Source organism: Ostrinia furnacalis, unplaced genomic scaffold (genome assembly GCF_004193835.3).
Source record: "Ostrinia furnacalis isolate ACB-3 unplaced genomic scaffold, ASM419383v2 OfSCF7161, whole genome shotgun sequence".
NCBI lineage: Eukaryota > Metazoa > Arthropoda > Insecta > Lepidoptera > Crambidae > Ostrinia > Ostrinia furnacalis.
Window position 1 is genome coordinate 200,283 of NW_021137400.1, and position 23,822 is coordinate 224,104.

At 42.2% G+C, this 23,822-nt stretch overlaps 2 protein-coding genes across 9 annotated transcripts in view; one reads left to right on the forward strand and one right to left on the reverse strand.

The window, feature by feature from the left end:
- The first annotated feature begins 1,992 nt into the window (after positions 1-1,992).
- Positions 1,993-8,698, forward strand: LOC114363527 (sodium- and chloride-dependent neutral and basic amino acid transporter B(0+)). Its single transcript, XM_028319277.1, has 16 exons — positions 1,993-2,140; positions 2,264-2,441; positions 2,623-2,754; positions 2,834-2,960; positions 3,044-3,107; positions 3,182-3,279; positions 3,355-3,468; positions 3,548-3,677; positions 3,857-4,003; positions 4,121-4,211; positions 4,298-4,453; positions 4,534-4,597; positions 4,674-4,778; positions 4,865-4,937; positions 6,160-6,360; positions 8,478-8,698. Exons 1-16 carry the CDS (start codon positions 2,072-2,074, stop codon positions 8,640-8,642), a joined length of 1,914 nt encoding a protein of 637 aa, XP_028175078.1. The 5' UTR covers positions 1,993-2,071; the 3' UTR covers positions 8,643-8,698.
- pbl (epithelial cell transforming 2 pebble) overlaps positions 8,699-23,822 on the reverse strand; it is a 32,608-nt gene continuing 17,484 nt past the window's right edge. For 2 of the 8 annotated variants that reach the window (XM_028319269.1, XM_028319275.1), the window contains 15 exons: positions 22,056-23,534; positions 21,618-21,749; positions 20,266-20,545; positions 18,086-18,201; positions 17,880-18,007; positions 16,814-16,984; positions 16,158-16,273; positions 15,309-15,469; positions 14,256-14,396; positions 13,757-13,886; positions 13,524-13,678; positions 13,054-13,164; positions 12,015-12,110; positions 10,240-10,383; positions 8,699-9,747 (listed from right to left, as the gene is read on the reverse strand). In XM_028319269.1, the coding sequence (XP_028175070.1) occupies positions 9,625-9,747; positions 10,240-10,383; positions 12,015-12,110; positions 13,054-13,164; positions 13,524-13,678; positions 13,757-13,886; positions 14,256-14,396; positions 15,309-15,469; positions 16,158-16,273; positions 16,814-16,984; positions 17,880-18,007; positions 18,086-18,201; positions 20,266-20,545; positions 21,618-21,749; positions 22,056-23,534 (3,483 nt within the window). In that variant the 3' untranslated portion in view covers positions 8,699-9,624. Of the gene's footprint in view, positions 9,748-10,239; positions 10,384-12,014; positions 12,111-13,053; positions 13,165-13,523; positions 13,679-13,756; positions 13,887-14,255; positions 14,397-15,308; positions 15,470-16,157; positions 16,274-16,813; positions 16,985-17,879; positions 18,008-18,085; positions 18,202-19,916; positions 20,031-20,265; positions 20,546-21,617; positions 21,750-22,055; positions 23,535-23,822 lie in introns of all 8 variants that reach the window. The other 6 variants (XM_028319270.1, XM_028319272.1, XM_028319274.1 and 3 more) reach the window with 6 other exon arrangements.

Sequence of the window (23,822 nt, forward strand, 5' to 3'; positions counted from 1 at the left end):
GGTCTAAAAAGTTATTTATTACGTTATCCGAGCAATAATTTTATTTGCAAAACGTCCGAGCGGAAAAGAGCTGACGCTAATCATGTTTCCAAAATAAAAGTATTGATATTGTGTTCTCAGATTATGTTGTAAATAGATATAGTATGTTTAAATTATATTGCTAGGCATAAGGTTATCTTATCAATGACATTATTTTTTTACATCTCCAACTATCGATAATGTTTGTCAAATTTTGTACTTATCATATTGGTTATCTAATATCATTGCATCATATGAGATTCCTTTGTTAGCAATTTGTTCGGGACAAATACTGAAATGTTTCCAAAAATACAGGGTGTGCCCGAACCATACCACAACAAAAAATGTAATTACTCAAAGCATTTTGTGACTGTCCTCAACTGTATAGTTTATAATTTATAGAAAATAAAACTGTTTTTAACATTTATTTTTTATTTTATCTGTCTCTATAGGATTTAGTGTCCGACCGAAACAAGTTTTACGACCGAAACCGAAACCGAATTTCGGCAACGGTGTCTGTTTCGGCCGAAACCGAAACCGAAACCGAAACTTCCTTACAAGGCTCATATTTTGAGGGAAAAATAAAGAAAACGTTATTATAATCAGTCAGTCTTTAATGTTTTCTCTTTCAATTGCATTAAAATTGAACTTATAAAGCGCCTTTTCGAATCGCTAAAATAAAGTGACAGTGGGCGGGGCACATAGCTTGTAGAGCTGATGTCCGCTGGGGCAGGAAAGTTCTTCCACTAGGTGGACCGACGATCTGGTGAAGGTCATGGGAGGTGCCTAGATGCGAGCGGCGCAGGATCGGTCTTCGTGGAAATCCTTGGGCGTGGACGTCTTTCGGCTGAAACGAACGAAAGCGCCTTTTTACTCTAAAAGGTATCAAATTATGTACCTATTAAAAAAGAAAAGTCTAGATTTTTTTTAATTACTCGCAATACTCAGGACATCTACATAACCCGTCCCATGGTCGGGTCTTTTACCTTAATAATTTCTCAATACAAAATTGGTAGTAGGTACGTAAGTTAGTATCTACTGTACTTGCCACTTGGATACCTTGGTGATAAATACTAAAAGGAACTTTGAAACTCTGAATCCATAATATCATCACCATGAAATGCACTATAGTCATAACTAACTACCTAACTAATGTTTGTTTACGTATAGCATTTGCGAACCAAAAAAAATGTATAGGTTAGATTTAATTTGATTATACTTTTATCAGTCATATTGAATTTTTTTTTGATGTTTACTACCCGCTCTTGTTGTAACGACATAAAACGAGATAAAACTTACCAAATTCAAAATAAATCACTCGAAAATTCGCCACCACAACAAAACAAAACTAACAGCAAACAAACAAGCGAGCGAATCACGACATTGGCTCTGATCGGGATCGGATTCATTCCTCATTCAACGCGCCGAACATGACCGATAACAGCGCGGAAACTCCCGAATGCACATTCGGTTTCGGTCGTAGTTTCGGCATGTTTGCCACCGAAAACGAAACTAAACCGAAACTCGTGTTTTTACCGAAACTCAACCGAAAACGAAACCGAAACCGAACATTCGGTCGGACACTAATAGGATTTTCATGATTCGTGATGAACACATCCCCCACCGTAAGCTGAGTGTAAACTGTCAGTTACGCAACGCAGACAAGCGCGAAACTGAACAGAAAAGCTGGATAAGGTCTGAATGAAACGGTAAACAGACCCACTTCTTCGGTCCTACGGTGACATTAATTTATGCGTTGACGTGGAACTGGAAATATCATTATCATTGATGTTTTATACCTACTTTTGGTTTTTCTTTACTGTGGTGCAGGTGTGTTATATTTTGCATGTGTGTTACCACATCTAGAATTTAACCTTTATGGTAGAGCACGAGAGCACAGACTGTGTATTATTTGTCTATAGCAGAATCTATAGTGTCTCAAAGTTGAAAACTTGTCAATCAGTGTCAAAATGTAACCGTACAGTGAATACAAAATTATCATGTTGTATTTAATTTAAATTACTGAATTTAAGTCGTACAATATTTCTCCACAATGGCAGGTAACCCAAGCCATAATGCAAATTCAATGGAAACAATTCTTACATTTGAAAACCGAAATGTGGTGAGTGTTCAGATTTTCTACCAAATCATAATATTTATAATGACCATGTCATGTGTCGAACTACATAATTTTGTTGTAAAATCGCACTTATTACAACTGTATAAGATCAATAATAATATCTAGAGTCAATGGTCCATGGTGTGGTCAACGGCGGATGTCCCCGGTATGGACACGGGCACTGGCGGGGGGCCCTCGGCACGCCTCAGCGGCCGGCGACGCCTCAGAATCGGCACCTTTGTTCTGGGCGCCTTCCTGACCATGCACTGTAGAGTCACTGCGTCGGCAATCACTGGAGGATTTTGTGAGTAGAGCCGGTAGAGCTTTGTTCTTCTTCATAAGATTGTTATACTAGTAATAAGTGTTCAGTAACATTGTAAGATATTTTAGCATTAGTCCTAGATTCTATACATAAATTTTTTCAGAATCGGAATCCAATATTGTAGTAAAACTTCACCTTTTCTCATGTTCATACTGTTCTTCAGTTATCTTCTTAATATTCCTGACTATGGCGGTTGCGCTACTGGCCAACCCATTGCGCCACTTTGAAATTTATCTTGGACAGTGGAGTATCAGTGGACCAGGTCGAGCCTTTCGTATTATACCCATGTTTGACGGTTTGTATCATATTGATAATTCAGTTATATGATTCCCCTTCGTCACAGATATGATTTAAGTAGTCTATGTATTTTTTAGGCATAGGTATTGCTATTTGTATTCATGCAATAGTGCGAGCTATATGTTGCTGTACGATAGCTGCTATAACGGCGATCTATGTGCTCCATTCTGTATCAGATGCAAGGTTACCATTCACGTACTGTAGGTAAGAGTAACAAGAACTTTATAAGAGAATATGCATCATATTAACATGAAAATAATTACGTATCATTACCGGCATATTTTCAGGGATTTCAATTTGAAATCGTATGAACCAGTCCTCAATGATATGAAGAGTCTTAGACAGCGACAGGTAAGAATTAGCTCTTAACAACCAACTGTGTACCTTACCTACTTATATTAAAATATTATTTACATCCCTTTCAGTCAAGATGGAAAAGTATCCAGAAATATCAAACTACTTCTATACGGCCTTCGACTGTTGGATTTTACTATCGCGCGTGGAGAAACGCTTCATTGAAACAGTATGCTGTTTTCGAATTAGATAAACTTTCATTCTTTCTGTAAGAGTAACTATCGTTATAATTTGATATTTTCAGAGCCATGAGAAAGATGAAACGCATCAACAAGCCACGACAAATGGAAGTATGCAATGAGACATACCCTGGAAGATATCCTCCAGTGTTTAACACTCCTGCATATAACTTTTTCTAGTAGGTATATCTTATTTTAAAATTTCAATTACTAAGATATTGCTACTGAAGTACTGACACTGATCTTGGTTTATTATAGCGTGGAGGTGGTGCAATTAAGACCGGACTTTAAGATGGAGCGTGTCAATATACCGTTAATAATAAGTCTTGCTGTTGTTTGGGCATTAGTATGGATGGTTTTATTAGGTGAACGAATTTATCATGGAAGGGTAAGTTTATACAGCAACAGTATACAGTCAAAATAATCCGCAGTATACCTACAACGTGTCCCAAAAATCAAGTAGGATGGACATGGTAATAACTACTTTAGGAAGAATAAGACCCTGCGCCGGCTTATCGTTGAATTTTGGGTCAAGATGTATAAGAAATGAATGTTTTTTTATTACAGTTAATTTGGAACAATATGATTTCGTGGTTTGTCGTTGTGCCGTGGGTGTGGGCCGCGATACTAGCCATAATGGCCCTTACGAATATAACTGCGATGCAAAAAATCTTGAAGAAAGCCTTTCGCCTTGATGCCATGGAAATAGTAGCTGTAAGTATTTTTCCCTACAATAATGCCAGCCAAGGAAAGTGATTACCTACTCGTTATCTCAGTAAGTATCTTTTCCCACGACTCATGTCTCATGTACACTTTTTAATATTTCTTTAGATAATAGCAGATGCTTTGGAAGTAGCCCTATACATCCATTCAGCAGGTACAGGCACAGAATTAATTCATGGGAAAGGTTTAAATCATTATGGTAAGTACCTTTTCACTCTGCAACTCTTCTTATTTATTCTTTTAGGTGATGATTGATATTATTGAACTTTCAATTTTTTTCTGTAGCATCGGGTCATATAGATTCACATCTGAACTCTGAAAACGTGTGGCATTCTGGATTGGTTCTGTTATTGGCTTGTCTCAACTCCACAAACGCCGCAGTCTGCGCTCTCGTCGATTACATGCAAGTTACTAGCCAGGAGAACCACACCATGCATGAAAGTAACCATTTATTCTCTTATGTAACGAATAAAAAAAATTTGCAATTTGTATGGTGATTAGATTATGTTGTGTATTTTCAGGCACTTTATGGATAATACCAATGTATTCTAAATGCATGTCTACTGGAAGCTATTCTCATTTACTGTAAGCTCTTTATCTTGTTTAGCTATTTGTGATACTAGAATTGAATCTCAAATCTCAATGATTTGAATGGTTTCAGATCCGCGCTCACATTCGGTGGATTAACCTTTTCTTACATGCTTGTTGCTTATGTGTTGCTAAAAACTGCATTGCATACAATATTTGAATACAGAGTCAAATTAGTGTAAGTACAAGCATATTTTGCAGCTTCATTGGATAAAGAAATTGATTTCAAGTGCAATTATTTTTACTAACATTCTTTTATTTCAGTTTCATCGAGCAAGTGGTGGTCGCACTTTTGATTTTAACTGGCATGGGATTGAGCGTAATTTTTGCTACAATCGTATGTAATATTTTTTGAATTATTGTTTTTATGATTGTATTTAATAATACAGATTCCCTAAAGTACAGAGATAAATTCTGTTTATTAATATCAAAACACAGACGTATGTGTTTTCCGCATACGCGTTACGCCTCTACCTGCCTCACTGCCTCAGCCAATATCGGAATCCTTGGTGTCGACATATCGAGCGAAAGTCAAAGTCAAAGTCAAAGTCAAAATTTCTTTATTTGTTTAGACTAATAAATAGTTCTTACAAATCGTCATTTTGCTCTTAAGGAGCCTCTACATGTCTCATAATCTTTTTACCCTACCAGCGCTTCGAGACCAACATTTGGCAAGTGCTGAGAAGAAGCGCCGCAACAAACTCAGTCACCACTGTCTGCCGGTTAATATAAATAAATAGAAATAGCAGTAGTAGGTACATTCGATTCAGGAGCAGTTCACTGAATTTACCATGCATTCTTGTATAGTGTATCTTATAAGAATGGGTATACAAAATTGCGTGGCATATTAAACAAGGTAGTGACGTGCTAATATCTAGACTTACAGATTACACACTCAAATACCAGTAGAAATGACTCGCATACATAAGTTGGAATAACTTGGATTGACCAGTCCCCGAAAGCAGCGCCTGTTCACAGACATGACGAGTGAACCAGCCATCGCTTCACTCGACCNTGCCTCCTATCACATAAAAAAAAAAAAAAACGCGTCGGCGAAACACGCTTTACGTGTTAGTCCGCACAGGCGTTACATCTACAAAACACGCTTTACGTGTGAGCCGCACAGCCGTATGGAGAATTAAAAAATACGTAAACGTGTTAGGCCGCACAGGCTTTGCGATCGAAAAACACACCCGTATGTTTTCAGCAGTGATCGTGTTGAGTATAGAATATGTATAAAATTAATCTCTTTTCTTTCCTTTTTAAGTAGATGACAAAATTAAAATAATAAATAAATAGATTAGTAGTTAATATTTGGTTGAATTAACTCTTCGTCCTCTAAGCCTAGGCGCAGACCACCCGATTTTTAGTTGGCCGATAGTTAGGCCCGATTCTAATTTGTATGAAAAATCGGCCGATACCAAATCGGTGTAATGTGCGCACTTTCATACATCTCCATACTGATTAACAGCCCGACCCAACTATAGGCCAACTAAAAATCGGTGGCCTAGGCTAAAGTTAATAACGGTTGAACAGAATTGACCCATTGTGTATTGCAGGGTGGCATCGTCCTGTTAGAGACCGTGGACGCGATGATGACGGGCGTGGCGATGCCGCTGGTGTGCTTACTGCAGCTGGTGGGCATGCTGTGCGTGTACCGCAGCCGCGACTTCGTGTCCGACATGAACCTGGCCACCGAGGAAAACGCTTGCGCCTCGCGCATCGGCACGCAGTGGCAGATCATCCCTTTTATTACGATTGTGAGTGTTGGCTGCTTGTTTTTAACCCCCGACACGCAAAAAGGAGTGTTACGCTATGCTTGATTAGCAGCAACGATCCTTCGGTCTGGCTCGGACTTTAATGCCCGTTTTCAGCATTAATCCCTAATTTTTAAGTGACCCCCTATGAAACAAAATTCCTGTTAAGTGTTACCATAGGGGTCACTTCAAAATTAGGGATTGATGGTGAAAACGGACATAAGCCATTTTACCCTCGTCGCCAAAAACGGTATTACTAGTTTGACCGCTGTCTGCGGGTGAACCGATTAGGATGCGTCTTTTTTCTGTTTGAAAGCAGGTATTCTAGCGGTGGTTTTTAGACATGTTTCGTCAAAATAGGTTCAGTGGTTTCAAGGTTATCGTCTCCTTTGTTAGCTGCGGTATATCTTAGACCTTCCTCCTGAGATCGCGGCGCGATGCTGACGGGCGTGGCGATGCCGCTGGTGTGCTTACTGCAGCTGGTGGGCATGCTGTGCGTGTACCGCAGCCGCGACTTCGTGTCCGACATGAACCTGGCCACCGAGGACAACGCCTGCGCCTCGCGCATCGGCACGCAGTGGCAGATCATACCTTTCATTACTATTGTAAGTGTTGGTTGCCCTTTTTTAACCTTCGAAGCAAAAAAAGTGTTACGCTATGCGTCATTAGCAGCAATGGTCTTTTGGCCTAGGGTCTGGTTCGGACGGAGCCATTTTTCACCCTCGTCGCCAAAAGCGGCGTTACTAGTTTGACCGCTGTCTGTCTATGACACCGTAGCTCTTAATCGAGTGAACCGATTAGGATGCGTCTTTTGTCTGTTTGAAAGCAGGGGTTCTAGCGGTGCTTTTTAGCCATGTCTTGTCAAAATAGGTTCAGTGGTTTCAAGGTTATCGTCTCCTTTGTTAGCTGCGGTATATCTTAGACCTTCCTCTTGGGCATGCTGTGCGTGTACCGCAGCCGCGACTTCGTGTCCGACATGAACCTGGCCACCACAGATATGGATTAGAGTAGATACAGCAAGTTGATCGTCAAAGCGTGCCATTCCGATATGTCCAAATGGACATACATGATCGAGTGATGTTCATGTAATCCGATTACAACAATCGGTTACGATGATTTTACGAGAACAGTAGTACGAACACGGTAGAATGAAGATATTATTTACGGATTGAGAATTGTAATTAACAGCACAAGTAGCAAATAATTAATTAGAATAAAGTAGCAGTAGAAGAAGTATAAAGTAGCATTGTTTTTAATACATATCCTGCGATGTACTCTTAAGAGTTAAAACCATGGTCCCTGTATGTGGTGCACTCATACCGATCCCAAGGAACCGTACTTACTCATGACAATAAGACACACACTGATCCACGTATTCATGCACTTGACAAATTTATGTCTTGAAACGCTGGTAGGGTAAAAAAAATAACGAGATTTGACGAATTGTAAGAATTACTTTATTTTAAAAAGGTAAATAAAGATGTTTTTGGTTTTGTATTTAACAAATTATCAGTTTTATCGGAATTAATTAATTTCCGAATCGAGTCACACGATATCTTTCGATGACTTTGCGAATGCAGTACGATGATACGATTACTTTTACGTTGCGGCAATCACTAAAATTCGCTAAAATGACACTAATGACGTTTAAAAAGTGGCACGCTCGGCTTCATACAATTTTTGACACATGCTGCATCTATCCATATCTGTGCTGGCCACCGAGGAAAACGCTTGCGCCTCGCGCATCGGAACGCAGTGGCAGATAATCCCTTTTATTACGATTGTGAGTGTTGGTTGAGAAAAGGGGCGTTATGTTTTTGGTCTCTGTCAGTGTATAGTGGGTTTTTACCCTTTTTTCATCAAAATCTGTTCAGTCGTAATAAGATCTCTTTTTTCAGCAGTCGTCATCCTTTTTGCGAAAGCGGTCTTATCCGCATAATCAGCATAATGTGGTGGATTTCTAATTAATGAGTCTGTTTTCTAACAGTGGTTTTATCAAAATCGGTTCAACCTATTCAAAGAGTGAGGCGGTTTTTGTATTAGTGATAGTGTGTTTAAGCGAATAAAGCTTTCGTTTTAGACTATCGCAGCCAAGTTAACTATTTTATCTACATTTTTAGATAGCCGTGGTGTTGAAGCTGATAGTGCTGATGAAGTCGGAGCTGCCCAACGATTCTATGATGCTGGCGCTGGCGCCGCTGGTGGCCGTGTTGCTGGCCGTGCCCGTGCGCGCCGTCTCCAACGCCGTCGTCTTCCTCTGGGACGCACGACACGGCATCAAGTAGACCATTTAAACTAGCGATGTCAAAATATACACAGTGAAGGGTAAATAAAAAGACTATTTGACTGAAAATAAATGTTTATTGTATCAATCATTTAAAATATTCATAAATATAGATCTTTGTACAATGCATTCGACATGCGTACACTTTAATGATTGCCGATACATGATGTAGCCGTGATGAGACTCAGAGACCTACGGCCGGGGGCGCGGCGCCCACCGGCCGCGCCGCCCGGCGACCACGAGAACGCTTCAACCAACAGCACGAAGGTAGGTATAGATTACATCACTACTTTAAACCTACGATGCCTATTTCACGATTAAATTAAAATATCACAATATGTACATATTACTCTCGGGAGACTATCTCAAATAATAATATCATAAAAATATTCCGACGCGACACGCGAGCCGGCGCGCTTTGTTACGATTCACTCCCGCGCCGGCCCCTGATCGATTTCAAAACGGAGCTGCGACAAACTTCCGACAATAGTGGAGAAAATATAATAAATTACGTAAAATCAATCTGCGGCTACGTTTCGTAAAATCGCAACGATTTGTGACGAGTGTCTATCGTTAGACCAGAGACACACATAATAACAATAACATTAGCATAGACGCCCGGGCTCACTCACCGTCGACGGTGCGAGGCCGGGGCACGCGACCGCGCCTATCTCACTACGTTCCAAACGCTCATAGCGTACGAAGGCACTCCTAGCACACTGTCCGTTCGGGCCCGCCGGTACAGCACTGTGGCACAGTAAAATAAAAACAGCGAAACATCTCGAACCGATTTTGCACTCGCCCGTGTACGAATTCACAATAAAAGCACGATGCGATTGCAACAGTCTCGATAGCTGCTCGTGTGTAGTAAGAAGTCGAGACGGTGCACTATTTTGACTTGACGGCGACACTGGCCCCACTCCGCGAACGTTCGATAATGTCCTTCAGTCCCGGGCGCGCGGTCAGGCGCGGCTGGTGCGGCGTCAGAAGCGGCGCAGCGCGGCGGCGGCCTGCGCGGCGGCCTTACGCGTGGGCTGCACCGACAATGGTGCGACAAGAACGTCGCCGCCGCCCGATGCGCACCCGCCGCTGCTGGCGCCCATTTCCTATAAGCATAGAGAAACATTTTGAATCTGATACATTTTGAAATGTGCGAGTATCACACTGCAAGCGGTTGAAGGGATATTGATGTTGCACATACGCAGAGCTTTTAAGAAGGCCGATGTACTGTCCCATTTCTTATGTATATGTATCGCTCAGCCTACGCATGTCATGTATAAAAATAAATGTACTTATTCAATGTAAACCGTCAAGCTGATATAAGTGTTCTATAGCAGGAAGACTTTTATTAATACTACGCTAAAAATCTGCGAAAAAAAGTGATTTAACACTTGGCACTTTTGGCTGCTGGCAAAAACGTTTTTGACTAGGCTAAAAAAAGCTAATTTGCTTCGTCTATATCTAAAGTAAATGCAATAAGCTGAATGTAATCTCAGACCTTTCTACTGTGAATCAAAAAGTGAGGCAAAATAAGCTGAATGGAATAGAAGCTATCAAAAACTAACTACAAAAGCTGTCTATCAACCAACAATACTCACGTTGATATTGTTACAACTGGCGAGTCGCATCTGCGCGAGCTGCGCGGCCGGCAGGTTGGTGGTGGAGCCGAAGGGCGAGATCATGGACGACATGGCGCGCTTCAGCTTCGACGGCGTCTTGTTGAACGACAGCGCGCGCCCCACCTGCAACGCCGCCCAGTGGAATATGTAATGGCCGTCCCGAAAACACCCACACACACAATCAACGGGTGTCCTGTGGCCTAATTCACGTATTTTGACAGTCAAGATCTCGCTGACGTTCAGAAGTCGTCCCATTGGAAAACAGTTCTAAATCCGTATTCGGAAGGATCATTTCGATAGAAGATAGAGTCGCAACTCAGCGATTTGTTGTCTTTGAAGGTTTGTCACGTGAATAAGGCTACTGGTATGCATCAGATTTGAGTCATCAATGTACTTATTTGGTACGAAGATACACGACAGCGCATCACGTGACGTTCGTACAAAATATGACTCTGATAGGCATCTAATGCAATACAACTAGGCCACGCTGTTAATTGTATGCGATTTAACAGTTATTTTTCAAATCAAACTGGTAAAACATATTTCAAATTATACAAGTAATGTGGTTGAATGAACCCAAAACTACAAACTGAATTCAACCATGCTAACTATCAAAACTAATTCAAATGTTTACAAAACCTATTTTTTAATCAAAACAATTTAGTTAAATTCAAAAATATAATAAAAATGGGTTAGTTTATCTGTGTTAATATTTGTAAATATGTACTTACATAGTAGATAGAACTAATAATAGGTTAAAAAGAAGAAAAAGGGAATTAAAGAAATGATATGGGGTTATGCGGTATATGAGTTCAATCGTGATCCCAAAACCATAGGTATGGCACGCTTACGAAACCGGTTAATAACAAAATGTGTAAAGCGAAGCATTATTTTAACATTCACTCCTCTGAATCTTCCTCTAAAAATACTCGTCACCTGTAAAATGTTTCGTCATTCATACCAAACAAAGTACGCTACAATGACGCTATGATTCTTGTTTAGTATTGTATTAAAAAGCTGTAAATGTGAGTCATTGTGAAAGCAATGACCTTTATTTTAATTATAATACACACATCACACTGATTCCTGTGTCTACTCCGAATGAGAGGGCCAACGAAATGACATGACAACCGGGTGCTCCCACAACCAGCGCCTGTGCGACGCGATGAAGCGAACGGCACAAGACAGATACGGCTCGCACTGGCTCCAACACAGAAAGCAGTATATCTGTCGTCGGCAAAGTGTATCACTCGTTCTTTACAAATAGCATCGTCTGTTTACAAGCTCGCAGGTTTTTGAAATCACAAAGTAAACGTTAAATGTGTCGTCATTTTATCATTCGACTGCAAAAAAGGATACATGTTTTGAGAGCGTTTATAACTAGATTTTTTTATGTACCGTAAGACCTGTATTTATATCATCCTGAGTTTTTTTATAATAATTACGCTGATTGAAAATACAATTCAACGGGGTTAACAACTTTACTTAAAAAAAAAATTTGCAATCTCACTCACGCAAAGCGAGAGGCTAGCGACGGTGACAGATAGATCCGAAACTATGTAAACAGCGTCTCGACTCTCGACAGACTTCTAAACTGCAGAATGTCCTTAAATCATCAACAATCTTCAGGTTTATGTAACAGCCCATATGCTTTGTAAACTAACGACCTTCTGTAAATCAACGAGCAATACAAATAGCCGACGACATCGATTAGTCGGGAAGGTGGCGAGGAGTGTGGCAGAGACGCGTCAGACCTGTGCGAGTAAGTGAGCGCGCAATACCCATGTGTCTAACAGCCCGGCGCCCGGCTCGGCGCGCAGCCAGCCGCCCAGCCCGGCCAGCGCCTCCAGCTACAACACAACGCCCGCTCAGTCCCAGCTCCGAGGCTACTCAAGTACTCACTGCTACCACAGTTCTATTATGCACACAGTTTTTTAACGTCGTGCGGTACCCGAGAAGGTACTCTCCACATTTCATTGAATGGCAAAAAAATTCGTTAAGGGCTGTCTATTAACATCACAGACGCAATTTGTGTAGTGTACTGTAATTTATCGATAGCTACGAAGTTTTCATATGGACAAAGCAAAGCTAATAGTCTTACTGAGCAGTTGCTTAATTCATTTACATTATCTTTAAAGTGGTTCAATTTGCACCTTAATTGTGAAACGATGTGCGACTGCGACAACCCTTTATAATTTTTGAAATGTAAACCAATTACAGCTGTTATAATAACAATCCAAAATAGACGTTAAGCCGCTGTGTGGATATTAAACCTGTGTCTCTACTGTAATACACTACCGTTAACTAAATTCCACCGCCATGTTACTCGCTTTATACAGTGTGTACCTCCTCACAATGTCTTGCAAATATATTTCGGACCCAGAAATCTTTCAAATGCTTCTCGTATCTGTTTTAATATTTTTGAATTCACATGATTGATCGAAATGATTAGATCGAATGCGAAACATATCGATTTACACTTTCATGCCTTAGTTACACATACAAGACGGACATTACTGATTTTTAACGATATCGCATGTAGCAGTTTTATCTGTAGTAATAATATACTGATAGACTGGTTATTATTAGTTACTTTTAAATAAGCTAAGCTAGATACAACTTATATCTAGATCATGCTCTATAGTTTCTATCATTATGATTGAAATTGATAATTTTGGTGCCCGGAGAAGATGACTACCGAGTGGGAGGTTTGCTACGTCTAGTGTAACCAAAATTACCGTGAGGGTATACGTGCGGTGTTACGGGCTTTATATGTGGTTACTGCGGACGTACCTTGATGCGTGTGCGCGCTGCGAATTTGGATACTTTGGAGAGCGTGCTGAGAGCCAGGTCACTGGTGTCGATGTCTAGTTGATGCGACTCCAGACACGCGAGGAACTTGTCCTGTGACACACGGGATGTTTATGAATCGTGTTCTATGCTAAGGATCAGTATGATTACATGGGACTTGGAACACTCTGCAGGTGTTTTCTAGTACACACGGCCACAGTGTTAACTATCCATTTCCGTTTTTGCTCTCGCTCTCATCAAATGGTGATTCTTTGCGATAGAACGAGACGACATGACCGGCAATGGGCAGTTAACACTATTGCCGATAGTACTGTTGAGTGATGAACATTTTTTTACAATATTTGCAAGACAAAGTCTTGATAACCAATTAAGTTTACAATACAATAAATAACGCATGTTTAAGAAGTAATTAATTAATCAATTTGTATGTTCAATGAATATTATCAACTTACGGCATCCGCTTTGCAGACAGTGTTGGCCATCTGCCTACAGAGCTGTCTTAGGAAGTGTGATTTGTCCACTGTTTCGTCTGTGATCATAAACGAGTACAATTTCTCTTTCAGCTCCTGGTTACTCCGGCACATCAGTGCAAACACATTGTGACAGTCTGAAAATCATAATTTAATTTATAAGCATAAAAAAGAAATTACATAATGTGTAATTAGTGTTTTAAAAAATATATTACCTTCTGCTTCTCTGATATCCACAACTCGTTTCACTGTACTTAGCGGCATTAGCGATATATGCCTGTAAGGTTTACTCGATCCTATTCTCATCGTGCTTGTGCCGTTCGTAGGACTTTTAGAATTAAAAGCCTGAAACAAAGTACAAATTAGGTCAATGATATCTTGATAGCTTGTGTACATTCAATGCGTGAGTAGTTGCACGAATGTGGAAGCGTGTCATGCCGGATTCATATTTGTCTGACGTATTTTGTAGTGACGCATCAGAACAGAATCGGATATTGAGTATGTGACATGTCAGAAACCATCACGACACGACACAACTCTTTATTAGTTTAAACGTTCAATACTAAATTTTCGAAACCTATTCTGTTATGATGCGTGAGACAAATATAAGGCCGGTTTGTTACTGTAGTAAATAATTGAAACTGATTCTTCTGATGATTCACGACACAAACGTCAGATAAATTAATATTATAAGGCCGGTTTTAGGACACTTACTTTGGATCTTTTCTTGCACACCTCCATCGTGTCGGTGAAGAGAAACAATACGAGATGATCGCCGCGCCCCGACAGCTCTTTCGACAGCTCCACCACCTCGCAGCGCGCCACGAACGTTCGGTGGGAGGACACGAGGTGAGGCTGCCAAACAATATTATTGTTACTTTTTTGTTGTTGTTTCATAATGCAATATAATAAAAAGCTGGCTGTTATATTTATATAAAAGGCTGGAGTTACTACTACATGCGTCGTTGCGAGATTCTAGTCCATGAATTCACAAAGTACTACCATCTTCATGCATTTATTCAAACTTCAAGCACTAAATTATTGTACAGTGACGGACTTAATTTCAGGTGGCATTCTCTACTAGTCATAGGTCAGTGTTATTATTTTGTTCTAAGAATATAATGGAAGTTACTAAGTAACACATGTTGCTTTTAAAAAAATGTTTATTCAGTAGGGGTCCGATATACGTGACACGCATAACATAAAAAACAGCGGGTTGCAAGTTCCTATGCGCTACGTGATCTACGTTGTTCTCGGATTTTTACTGGCAGTCAAGCTGTGATCCTGGTTACACAGGAGTTGCAGCGGTTAGAAGAATGAAAGGTAGGAAAAGTCCTGTCAACTGTAAGGCCGAGTCTGCATTACGGTTTTTTCCCGCAAGCGGTAAACCGCCAAACACCGAGACCACCCGAATCGTATGCGCAGGAGAAGTTGTAGTGTGGACGCTTGCATTAGTTTTACTTGGTTATAAAATTACGCGGTTAAAAACCGCGGCGGTTTAGCCGTAGCGCGGACTCGGCCTTATGTAGTGTAAAGCCTGGTCCGTGAGCACGTAGAATTTTGTCCAATGACCCCAAGCTACCCATCCTTATTGCTCGCGCGTAATTATATTGCTGTCGCGACTGTGCGACGGGCGCCTGCAGTGAGTGTGCGAGCGGGACAGCAACATATTTACGCGCGAGCGATAAGGATGGGTAGCTTGGGGTCATTGGACAAAATTCTACGTGCCCACGAACCAGGCTTTAGTGTAGTGTGTGGTGTAGTTACCGGGCACTGCTCGATGTCGTTGTAGATGTCGAACATCTGCAGCTGGCCCTCGGTCTTGCGCTTGTCCTCGTTGATGTGCGACATGACCTCGCGCAGCCCGGCCAGCGCCGACTCCAGCAGCGCGTGGTCCGGGTTGTTCTTGTGCGTGTGCTTCAGTATGTCTGCAATATAAGCACGAAGGTTACAATTTGTTTATTTTATAAGACTATTCTAGTTCAATCGCACTCTAAGGCCCAGAACAGACGGTGAAACGCAACTGCAACGAAACTGCAACTGCTAGTTACTTTTGAGTTGCATCTAAGTTTCTGCCATAACGTGCGTTGAGAGACCACACATGACGCGACCAGTTTGAAACTTTTAGTTTTCAGTTTCATTCATCAGAATAATTACAAAGTTGCAGTTTCGTTGCAGTTGCGTTTCACCGTTTGTTCTGGTCCTAAGTCTGCGGGCACGAAACTGGCGACGGGCCGAGCGGTTGCGATGCATACAACAATATGACAGTATATGGTGACGCGCACGAAACGGGCGGGGTGGAGCGGAGCGATCGCAATACTATTCCCGCTCGGCCGTCGCCAGTTTCGTGCCCGCAGACTAAAGGCGGCGATTCGCACCGCGACAGAGACAAGCGACCGAGAGTAATGCCCGTTTTCACCATCAATCCCTAATTTTTAAGTGACCCCTTATAAATTAGGGATTGATGGTGAAAACGGGCATAAGATTCGCTCGCGAAATGATATGCATACATTTCATAAAGTCAAAAGTGACGGTTGCGGTCTTCCGAATCGGTCGCTTATCTTTCCCGCGGCACAAACTGCAGCCTTTACAGCATCATTAGAAATCACTACTTACCGTCGAGTAATAAACTAACACTAGGTAGACGCTGCACTGGTCGTATTAAAAGTTCTTGTAAACTTTGTCGGCCACACTCTGGTTTGGTCTGACAGATTTTTAGGAATGCATGAAATCTGAAAACGAAAACAGAATCATTTGTATCATTTGTAAAGTATGTGAGATATATACTGAGTATCATTTTGAAATATTCATCATCAACAGCCCTTTACAGTCCACTGCTGGACTATAAGCCTCCTCCACTATAGTGGAGGGTTTTGCCATAATCCCCACGCTTGGCAGGCGGGTTGGAGATCGCAGTTTAAAAGATTGATGTTTTTCAGAGAGCGCTGCTGCCCGTTCTCTGTTTGATGTGTGGATCCTAAGTCGCCTCTTACGACACCCGCGGGAAGAGTAGGGGTTGGTGACAAATGTATTCTACTCTGCCGTCACCACACGGCACCACACGGAGAAATGTTTTGAATAACCAATCTGATTTCATTTTATCAATTTAATTTTTATTCAATCTGAATGACATTTGATTGGTGGTAGGTAAATCATTATTATAAATTCTCCGCTCCGCCTTGGTGGAAACCGGGCCAAAAGAACGTGTCGTACTAAATCCCTTTTACAATACGCCGTAAAAACATCACAAAACAAAAAATAAGCAGTGTAACCTTGGGTTCTCACGGTCGCATTGTTGCAGCATGTCCTTGGTGTTCTCGAAGAAGTTGATGAAGGGCGGGTATGCTTTGAGCATGTCGGGCGTGTAGCGCAGCACCAGCCGCCCGATGCTCACCTCCTCGCTCCAGTGCGCCGCCGTGAACCGCAGCTCCTCCAGCATGCGCCTGCGATACGGAAACTTTGGTAAATAGATTCTGACAAAAAAAAAACCAGTAACATTCCTGTAGTTAACAGTATGATAGGTAACATTTGGATAAAATTAAGTCCGCTCCTCTAACATGCGCGCGACACGAAACACTTGATTGTCTTGGAAATATTGCACGGCATCATTGCGGTAATTAAGAGTACATATCAATCTATGGTAACACTTGGATAAAATTGAGTCAACTCCTCCTGCATGCGCCTGCGACACGGAAAACTTTGGTAAGAAAACTGCGACACAGAACAGTGGTAACGAGACTGTTTCTGGCATAATGGTAGCAGTCTGATAAAATTAAGTCAACACCTGCGACGCGGAAAACTTTGGTAACGAAACTTCGACAAGACAATACGGAACTTATTGGTAACGAAACTGTTTCTGGCAATATTGCCCAGCGACATTGGGGTAGTTAACAGTATAATAGGTAACGTTCGGATAAAATTAACTCAGCTCTTCTAGCATGCACCTGAGTTTGTCTCTAGAAATGTGGCCCGGTAACATTACGGTTATTAGGTATGAGAGAAATTAAGCTAGCTTTTCTAGCATGCCACCTGCGCCACAGAACATTACGGTAACGAAATTGTTTCTGGCAATATTGCACAGCAACATTGCGGCAATAACAGTAACATAAGGTAACATTTAGATTCAATTGAATCAACGATCGTAACTTATGAATTAGGAACGATCATCCAATACATTTACATCAAGAATAAACGAAAGGAAAAGCAAAGTTGTGACTCAATAATGTTTGTTTACAAGAAAAATTTGGTGAGCTAATTGGTACACTGAACTACTGAGTTTTGTGAGTTTTGTAAATAAGATACTGGTTTGCTTGCAAGATGATTTGTATAGGTACTTACTGATGCAATTCATAAATAGGCGGTAAGTTTCCAAAAATATTTTTCAGTTCTGTGTTATTGAGCAATGCTTGAATTTTCCCATTACTGATTTCCTCCTCCACCATTTCTTCCAAGGGTTGTTTGAACATCTAAAACAATAGTAAGATCTATAAGTATCCATTATATTTCATAAATACATGACAATCGACTTAATGATGAATACTTACAGTGACTATAGTATGCAATATCCCAACGTAGTTGGATTCCGTTTGGAGGAGCTCCATGAAGACTTGGTGTCGAGGGGACATCAATTTCCTGACAACATTGTCTGGAACTTCCGATTCTATAACAAAACGATTATTTTATTACTCAATATCAAATTATACAATATCAAGATAAATGTTACGTTTCGCCGATGAGGCGGATATTTCGTAGAAAACGCCGTACAATTTCCTTCCTTACTTCTTCTTAGTCATTTGGTGTAGTTTGCGATTGCAATTTCTTAGATATCACAATTCATTAGTTAGTTGAATAATGGCATTTTCTAGGAATAATTGGCCGTAAAAACTTTCCAGAAAAAATCAGAACTTCAATGTAATATAGGAAATCATTTCAATTCAGTCTAAATGTTTACGAGTGTTTTATGTTTAGCGGTATTCAACTTTAGGATAATAAGGTATTTAGGACGACATCAATTTGAAGTGTAACGGTATCTCGATAATGTATCTGATCTCGCACAGTAGCTACTTGCAAGTGGCCGGGAGCGTCCCTGATAGACTCAGCAGCACGGAACCTCTCACAGACGAGCACCGCTTGTGTAGCGCGGCATCAATCCCGCGCAGATTGCGCTGACTCGTAAGTAATGTTTCAAACTAATCTCATACCTTCTAATAGCTGCTTGCCATCTAGAGAGGGCGTACAATCCAGCAGGTTCCCTGATAGACTCAGCAATACAGCATCTTCCACGGGGGAGCATCACTTGCGCAACGCAGTGTCGCGTCGCCCCCACGCGCAGCTTGCGCTAACTCGTAAATAATATAATCTACATATACACAGTACTAACCTTCTAAAAGCTGCTTGCCATCCGGCGAGGGCGTGCAGTCTAGCAGGTTTCCAGACAAGCTGAGAAGAACCGCATCTCCCACAGACGAGCGTCGCTTGTGCAACGCAGCGTCGCCCCCTTTCAGCTTGCGCTACGTGCTAGCGCAAGTTGAAAGGGGGCAAAAAACAATGTTTGTAAATCTGATCTCGCATGACACTAACCTTCTAATAGCTGCTTGCCATCTGGCGAGGGCGTGCAGTCTAGCAGGTTCCCAGACAAGCTGAGATGAACCGCATCTCCCACAGACGAGCGTCGCCCCCTTTCAGCTTGCGCTTGCGAGTAAAAAATGTACCTGATTTTACTAACCTTCTAATAGCTGCTTGCCATCCGGCGAGGGCGTGCAATCCAGCAGGTTGCCAGATAAGCTGAAAAGAACTGCGTCGCCCACAGACGAGCGTCGTTTGTGCAACGCGACGTCGCCCCCTTTTAACTTGTGCTAGCATGTAAACAATGTATCTGATTTCGCATGATACTAACCTTCTAATAGCTGCTTGCCATCTGGCGAGGGCGTGCAGTCTAGCAGGTTCCCAGACAAGCTGAGAAGAACCGCATCTCCCACAGACGATCGTCTCTTATGCAAAGCCGCGTCGCCTCCTTTCAGCTTGCGCTTGCGCGTAAAAACTTTACCTGATTTCGCATGATACTAACCTTCTAATAGTTGCTTGCCATCGGGCGAGGGCATGCAATTTAAACAGACGAGCGTCTCTTGTGCAACGCGACATTGCCCCCGCGTAGCTTGCGCTAGCTCGTTAATACATCGGATCTCGCACAGTACTAACCTTCTAATAGCTGCTTGCCATCTGGCGAGGGCGTGCAATCCAGAAGGTTCCCAGACAAGCTGAGAAGAACCGCATCTCCCACAGACGATCGTCTCTTGTGCAACGCGGCGTCGCCCCCTTTTAACTTGCGCTAGCACGTAAACAATGTCTGTAAATCTGATCTCGCATAATACTAACCTTCTAATAGCTGCTTGCCATCCGGCGAGGGCGTGCAGTCCAGAAGGTTCCCAGATAAGCTGAGAAGAACCGCATCTCCCACAGACGATCGTCTCTTATGCAAAGCCGCGTCGCCTCCTTTCAACTTGCGCTAGCACGTAAACAATGTCTGTAAATCTGATCTCGCATGACACTAACCTTCTAATAGCTGCTTGCCATCCGGCGAGGGCGTGCAGTCTAGCAGGTTTCCAGACAAGCTGAGAAGAACCGCGTCGCCCACAGACGAGCGTCGCTTATGCAGCGCAGCATCGCCCCCTTTCAGCTTGCGCTTGCGCGTAAAACAAATTACCTGATTTCGCATGATACTAACCTTCTAATAGCTGCTTGCCATCTGGCGAGGGCGTGCAATCCAGAAGGTTTCCAGACAAACTTAGAAGAACTGCGTCGCCCACAGACGATCGTCGCTTGTGCAACGCAGCGTCGCCTCCTTTCAGCTTGCGCTTGCGAAGCCGCTGCAGCTGGGCCGGCGTGCTGCCCGCGCCCGCGTTGCCCGAGCCCACGCCTGCGCCCGGCGTGCCCGTGCCTTCCTCGCTTAGCGCGCCCGCGCACGCGCCGCCCACGGACGAACGCCGCGACAACTCGCTGAGGTACTAAACACGAAACATACTACTATAGACCCTATGAAATAGAGATGGGTTATACTAGGTAAATTTGATACTAGGTGCACCTATTCCAAGTATTTATTAATACTTGATCCAAATACCTATTCCACCTAGTACGTAGTAATTTACCATACTTGACGCGACTAGTGCGGACTAATCCACGTATTATGACTTTAAAATACAATTTTCTTTGAAAAGATACAACCGTAGTATTAATAATGCAATTTGAAATTGAATAATAATGTTTTTGCGGGCTGTTGATTTATTGATATCCTCCCTTCATACTTCGACAGGCTATTCCTATCTCACACCTGCCTGCGCTCAAATTTGTTTGTCAGACAGAGACGGAGTGAATCTCTACGTTCGCACATAAGCTTAGCGAGAAATACGCGGTGCGCGTAATACACGACTACGGATTATGCAATAATAACCTCTATTACTTTGATGGTAGGGTCGGAAATCGTACAATTTAAAAAATACTAGGTGGACGACTACGGATTATGCAATAATAACCTCTATTACTTTGATGGTAGGGTCGGAAATCGTGTAATTTAAAAAATACTAGGTGGATCAAGTATTTTAAAAATTGGAATAGGTGCCACTTAGTACTGTAAAATACCTAGTGTGTGGATCTGTTCTAGTAAATACGTCTCATCTCTACTATGAAACAATCTGTATGTAGTCTGCTTGTGACCACGGCTGCAGCATAGCAGCCGAAACGTCAAACTGTGAGTACATAATGTAACACAATCATAAATGTCGCATTAATACCCATGTTTTTCTATTTTAGTTGATCTGTTATCAGTACTGTATGGTATGGTGGTATCGATAATTTGTTAAGTTACTAATTCAAATTAAAAATATAAAACAGAAAAATAAAACACTGTAAAACTCTGGTTTTCCTAAATAAATAAATATCATCAACAATAAAATTGTTCTAAAACAACTCGTTAACATGGTAGAGATACTCTATTTTATCATATTAAACAAGACTCACAATAAAAAGTAAATGGGTAATTAACAAAAACATTAATTTAATAAATATCTTGAGGACACTTACATCTTTGTACAGATAATCCTTCTCATCCTGCGCCTCCTCGTTCTGGACGGACGCCCAGAACCACTCGGCTTTGACGATGTGCGCCCGCGGGTTGCACTCCGGCGCGATAACTGTGTTGTGCTCGTCCACCACCTGAATAATACAACCATTACTATGCGTCCAACCATCTCGGCGACTACTCTATAACCACCACCGATTTTCTAAGTTGCCGCTGAGCATTCCTCGGCCTAATTTTTATAGATACAGCGTACCCAGATGTGCACGCCCTACGAAGCGTTCGAACTGTGGTGACGATGTTCCGTTCGTAACAGGCATGCACCCAGCGAGGAAAATGAAGTTAGGTCCCTGATCGTAATCGGATCTTAAAATCGGAGGAAAAATTGAGTGGCACGTTAATCTAAAACTAATATTTAGTACTGAATTAAATGGTGTTAGTACCGGCAGCGATATTCCATGGCATTGCGATATGGCGCGAGCGTCGCGGATGGGGAGCGACGAGGCGGGCGGCGGCTGGTCGCGCGCGGGCGGGGCGGGCGGGACGGGAGGGGGCGCCACGCATATCGAGTGGCGGTGAGCTCTCAGCCAGACGCTCTGAGGCGTTTTAAAAACCGTGGACTCGTCTAGCTCGTCTACCTCGGGCCCTTTCAGCGGGGTCGTCATTTCCGTGCTGTCCACCGTGTCCACTTGCACGGGTGAAATGTCCAAGTTCATCTCGTCTAGCTCCCTCTTTGGTGTAGATACGTTCCTGAAATCGGGTGGCAAATGGCAGGCGTCGACTTCGACTGTGTTTCTGTCGGACCTCTTTTCGTATTTCTTCTTCCTTTCGCTCCTGAAGGAAGCGGTAAATGACTTCACACTCCTGCGTAGTTTGGATGCAGATTTGACAGTTTTAGAACTCCTTATTGAGGCGAACGAAATATCAAAAAATCCTGATTGTTTACTAGTATTTATTGAACAGATTGAGGTATTGTCGTCTTCTCTGATAGGCGAGGATGTAGAAGCGATATATTCCCCGGCCGGATCGGTCGGCTTTACACTCTCTGGGCTCACCGGTTCAACGGTTATATCGCCCGTAGTTTTCGATACAGAATCTTTCTTGGTTCTTTTGAAAATAGTAGGCCTATTCTTAAACTTGAAGGAATCTTTGATTTTTAATCTTTTTATCGACTTCCAATTGCTCTCTTCCCCTTTGTCTGGAGAGAGATTAGCGTCCACGGAGCTGACATGGAAATTAGAGTCAGTAGAATTTCGACTCCTCTTCTTTCCTGACGAAATTGTGGTGGTCGACTGCTGTAACTCCTTGTTAGTGGCCGAGTTCGGTTGTAATAAATCATCTTTAGCATCTAAGTCACATAAACTTTTAGTCAGGGAAGAATGGAGAGATCCCGCCTCCGTTAAACAATCTACTAAATTAAATACGTTTATAGATTTATTTCTAAATACTTCTCGTTTATCCTTAACATTTAGTTTATTAGTGTCGTGAGCTAGTTGAGACATATCTTTGTTTTCTTTGCCAGGAGATTTATATTTCCTTAACTCAACATGTTCGATGTTTGAGGGGCTTTTGCTGTCGTTGTTTGAACACATATCATCAAAGAAAGACTTTCCTACATACATAATACTGGTATCGAGCTGGTCTTTGCCAGCTAATTGTTTTTCTCTAATACTGTTTCTTGCGAGTTGTATTCGTTTTTCCCTTTGGTCGTGAGCTTGGTCGTCTACAGCGTCGGCGCTTTGCACGTTAGGGCTGTTGCGTCGGCCCGAGAGCCTGGCGGACAGCCTGCGGTAGAGAGAGCTTTTGGGAGTGGACTGAGAGCGATTGGGAGTGGCGCGGGAGGGCTTTGCGGAGGAGTTGGGTGTGTTCGGGTGAGGTGACAGGATAAGCGAACGACCGAAAGTCTCCCCATTGGCCATTACCTGAAACATGTGTGAAACACACCACGCAATGATGTAATGAAGCCATTCCGATACAAACATGCACGACTGTATTTATCGTGACATAGGCAGTTAAACACAGAGAAAGCAATAGACAAGAGCAAAGATTGTTTGTAGCATCTGATTCTATTTTTAATAGTCAGCAGTTTTCAAGTAACGTTTTCAGTAGCGAAGATCGTTCAAGATGTGAGTACTCCGCGGACGGTTCGGAAATGTCTGTGTATCCACAACACTCCGACGAAAGTTTTGTGCAGACACAAGCATTATAAA

Bases quoted from the DNA above. Each gene is read 5' to 3' on its own strand.
- LOC114363527 (XM_028319277.1), top strand. From the start codon at position 2,072: ATGGCAGGTAACCCAAGCCATAATGCAAATTCAATGGAAACAATTCTT. The intron at 2,755-2,833 runs GTTTGTATCATA...TGTATTTTTTAG, and splicing joins TATTATACCCATGTTTGACG to GCATAGGTATTGCTATTTGT. The intron at 2,961-3,043 runs GTAAGAGTAACA...GCATATTTTCAG, and splicing joins TTACCATTCACGTACTGTAG to GGATTTCAATTTGAAATCGT.